Here is a 4,024-nt window from a genome sequence, read left to right as displayed (position 1 = left end):
TAGAGTGTAGTAAAGGAGGATTGTTGTAGGATATGAAGAACACATTTAGAGTGTAGTATAGGAGGATTATTGTAGGATATGAAGAACACATTTAGAGTGTAGTAAAGGAGGATTGTTGTAGGATATGAAGAACACATTTAGAGTGTAGTAAAGGAGGATCATTGTAGCAATGAAAACCATTTGCTAGAAATTTTGTTTTTAGAACTTTTAAGTTTTTTTAGGTACGGTTCTTGGATTATGGCACAACTGAAACAGTTTCAACAGATGACATTCGGCCTTTGGTGGAGCAGTTTCACGTAGACCCAACTTTTGCTATCAAGTGTCACTTTGCTGGAGTTAGGCCAGCAGGTGGCAACAACTGGTCTAATGTGGCATGTGAAGCTTTAAGCGAGCTACTTTCAGCACATGAAACTCTTTATCTAACTAAAAAGGTAAGTCTGAATTTGAAAATATTAACATTATTGAAATAGCTTGTTTTTGGATCTTGAGAATTCAGTGGAAAAAAATGTGGTAGTGGAATGATAAACTGTTTCCTCATATACTACCAGGAAGAAGAGAAGATAGGATAGCAGCATGTTGTTTGTCAGTTAACATTCTATCAGGAGGTATAGATGATAGGATAGCAGCATGTTTGTCAGTTAACATTCTATCAGGAGGTATAGATGATAGGATAGCAGCATGTTGTTTGTCAGTTAACATTCTATCAGGAATTAGAGAAGATAAGATAGCAGCATGTTGTTTGTCAGTCAACATTTGATCAGGAAGTAAAGAAGATAGGATAGCAGCATGTTGTTTGTCAGTCACCATTTGATCAGGACGTAGAGAAGATAGGATAGCAGCATGTTGTTTGTCAGTCAACATTTGATCAGGATGTAGAGAAGGTAAGATAGCAGCATGTTGTTTGTCAGTCAACATTCTACCAGGCAGTATAGATGATAGGAGAGCAGCATGTTGTTTGTCAGTCAGAATTCTACCAGGCAGTATAGAAGATTGGATAGCAACATGTTGTTTGTCAGTTAACATTCTATCAGGAGGTATAGATGATAGGATAGCAGCATGTTGTTTGTCAGTTAACATTGTATCAGGAATTAGAGAAGATAGGAGAGCAGCATGTTGTTTGTCAGTCAACATTTGATCAGGAAGTAAATAAGATAGGATAGCAGCATGTTGTTTGTCAGTCACCATTTGATCAGGAAATAAAGAAGATAGGATAGCAGCATTTTACTGCTCTTTTATTGGAGATGTTTGATAGCATATGTCCAAATGTTCAAAAGCAAGAACCTTAGTATTTCAGTACATGCATAAACCAAATGTTACATGAATATGTGTTTTTGATATTTTGCAAAATTGTTTTATATCTTATCAAAAGTTTACATCAGAATGTTTTTTTTAATGCAAAAACTATAAAATTATTATTCTTTCAATAATAACATTGAAATAAGAACTTCTAAATAATGTATTAAAAATTACTATTAAATACAGGGTTGATTGTAGAAAATCCCTTCCAATAAATTTAGTATCCTGAGTATCTTTTGGGGACTGAGGGATTTGGTATGGTTTAACATGCCTCATTTTTTGTTTGTGACTGGAAATTTGAATCCCAGAATTTTAACTCCTGTAATAATTTATTAATGTCGAAAATAATCAACAATAAAAGTACCATTTATTAAGAATTATTTAAAGTGATGCACGTTAAGAACTATTCTTCATATAAATTTATTTTAATAATTACTATATGTGGTTGTACTGGGAGTGAATTATCCTACGTCTTACAGCTATTGCTGCCAACTTTTTTTGTTAAGTTTGGCAAGACCCTTCAATAGATCACGTGCAACCATCAGAACATATTCTCCTATAACCTATTCAGTTGGCCCGGCATGGCCAGGTGGTTAGGGTGCTCGACTCGCAATCTGAGGGTCGCGGGTTCGAATCCCCGTCCCACCAAACGTGCTCGCCCTTTCAGCCGTGGAGGCGTTATAATCAGACGGCCAATCCCACTATTCGTTGGTAAAAGAGTAGCCCAAGAGTTGGTGGTGGGTGGTGATAACTAGCTGCCTTCCCTCTAGTTTTACACTGCCAAATTAGGGACGGCTAGTGCAGATAGCCCTCGTGTAGCTTTGTGCGAAATTCAAAACAAACCTATTTAGTCATTCAGCTACTGTAGTCAGCAGCAATTATGGAACCCTAAAACATATTTTTTTACATTAATAAATTATTACAGGGAATAAAATTACTGGGAGTGAATTCTCCTAAAACCATTTTTGTTGAATAGTATTTATGTTGCTTTGAAGTATTTGATTATTTGGTGAAAGTTTTTATTTTTTTAATTAGTGTTGCTGTTAATGTTATTTGGGTTTCCAGGGAGAAATAAAAAACAGTTCTCTTCCGATTGACTTGCTGGTTGAGGAAGTCCGTGTGGGAGGAGCCCTTGAGCCAAGCATTGTTGAATACACCAGCATTGTCCAACAGCTTTTAGACAAAGGTCTTGCAATTCCAACTCGCAAGTAAGCATTAATGTAGTCATTGAAAGTTTGATGAATTTATAATAAAAAGATCTATTATGTTATCTAGTTTTGTTTTTATTTTTAATTACTAATAGATGATATTCTCTGGAACATGGAGTAAATTGAAGGCCGTTCTCATGTCTGTGGTTCTGCTGTTAAAATGTTGTCAACATGATGATGATGCTAAGTTTTTACCAGCATTAATTTTAGATCTGATAAAGATAATTTGACAGTTTTATTTTATAGATGCTTTATTATCAGTAATAATAATATTATTGGTTTTCACTGAGATTAAAGCATCTATAAAGTTAATTTGACAGTTTTATTTTATAGATGATTTAATATCAGTAATAATAATATTATTGGTTTTCACTGAGAACAAAAATAAATTATTTTTTCTTACTTGAAATTGTAAATATACAATTAATCTTAATTTTTCTTCCAAAAATAAGTTTTGCAAGTTTTTTTATCACCAAATAAAACCATATACTGAAAATAAAGCATAAAGCTCACTGAAAAATATCCACATTCACCAGTTAACAAGATTAGCATTTCATCTTAACAAAAAAAAGTACCTTTATTTTGCATGAGCACTTTCATCCAACATAAAAAGTTTTTAATAAAAATATCTCCTGGATCGGTAAGTGACTATATTGAGATTTCCAACAACAACATCTGCCCTTCTGAACCAGTTTTTTTTTATTCTCTCTAATTAGTGAATAGACGTTTTCTTAGACTGTTTTTAGTAGAATGTACTAACATTTATTATGTGCCCAATAAATTAGTTTAGATTTTTGGACATGAAAACTTTGTTTCGTGCATGAGAAATATAAGCGTGATAGCATGTTTTGACATCCTTCTAAAGACAAAATATTATAATTTAGAAATTATATTAGAAATAGTTAAATGTAAGTTTATGTCTCCTGTGCTGATGGGTCTACATAAACTTAACATACAAAAAAAGCTGTATGTTTTTACATAAGTTACTTTTATTGGTTTTTCCCCAAATGAGATTATACTCGTTTGAAGAGCATCTGAATATAAGAGAGAACAGAAACCTATTTTTAAAGTAACATGTTAAAGTTGTTCTTTGATAACTGCAGTGTTCAAGTGGGTAGCTCCAATTTGATATCCCCAGGAAAAAATCAAAATGTCACAAATGAATCCCTTCATCCAACTGAAGTAAAATATAAAGCCAGCTTAACTAATAAAATGAAGTGGAAACCAACTGTTATGCCCAAGGAAAGAGAAATGATGGTTATACCAACACAGATTGGAGAAAATGGCACAGTTTTTTTACATAGAGTTGGTGTGGGTAAGTGTGATTTTTTTTTCTGATTACCTCATTAAAACTATCTTGAATATCAAATAGTGTTGGCTGAGAATACCAGACTATATATGGTCTGTCTTTCACATCTCATTACTGCAGAAATTTAAAACATTCATGCTTTAGGTTTATGGGTGTGTTATAAATGTAAGGGTCAGCCAGACAAGAATTGGTGGTGAGTGCTGTTGACTAG

General features: G+C 33.3%; 1 protein-coding gene across 1 annotated transcript in view; it reads left to right on the top strand.

The window, feature by feature from the left end:
• LOC106465122 (RING finger protein 17-like) overlaps positions 1 to 4,024 on the top strand; it is a 102,294-nt gene that overhangs the window by 85,761 nt on the left and 12,509 nt on the right. Inside the window, exons 25-27 of the mRNA XM_022392960.1 lie at positions 222 to 431; positions 2,362 to 2,504; positions 3,608 to 3,819. Of these exons, the coding sequence (XP_022248668.1) occupies positions 222 to 431; positions 2,362 to 2,504; positions 3,608 to 3,819 (565 nt within the window). The remainder of the gene's footprint in view (positions 1 to 221; positions 432 to 2,361; positions 2,505 to 3,607; positions 3,820 to 4,024) is intronic.

Source organism: Limulus polyphemus, unplaced genomic scaffold (assembly GCF_000517525.1).
Source record: "Limulus polyphemus unplaced genomic scaffold, Limulus_polyphemus-2.1.2 Scaffold1844, whole genome shotgun sequence".
Taxonomy (NCBI): Eukaryota; Metazoa; Arthropoda; class Merostomata; order Xiphosura; family Limulidae; genus Limulus; species Limulus polyphemus.
Note: the sequence above shows the minus strand (reverse complement) of the source record. Positions and strands in the feature narration are given on the sequence as shown.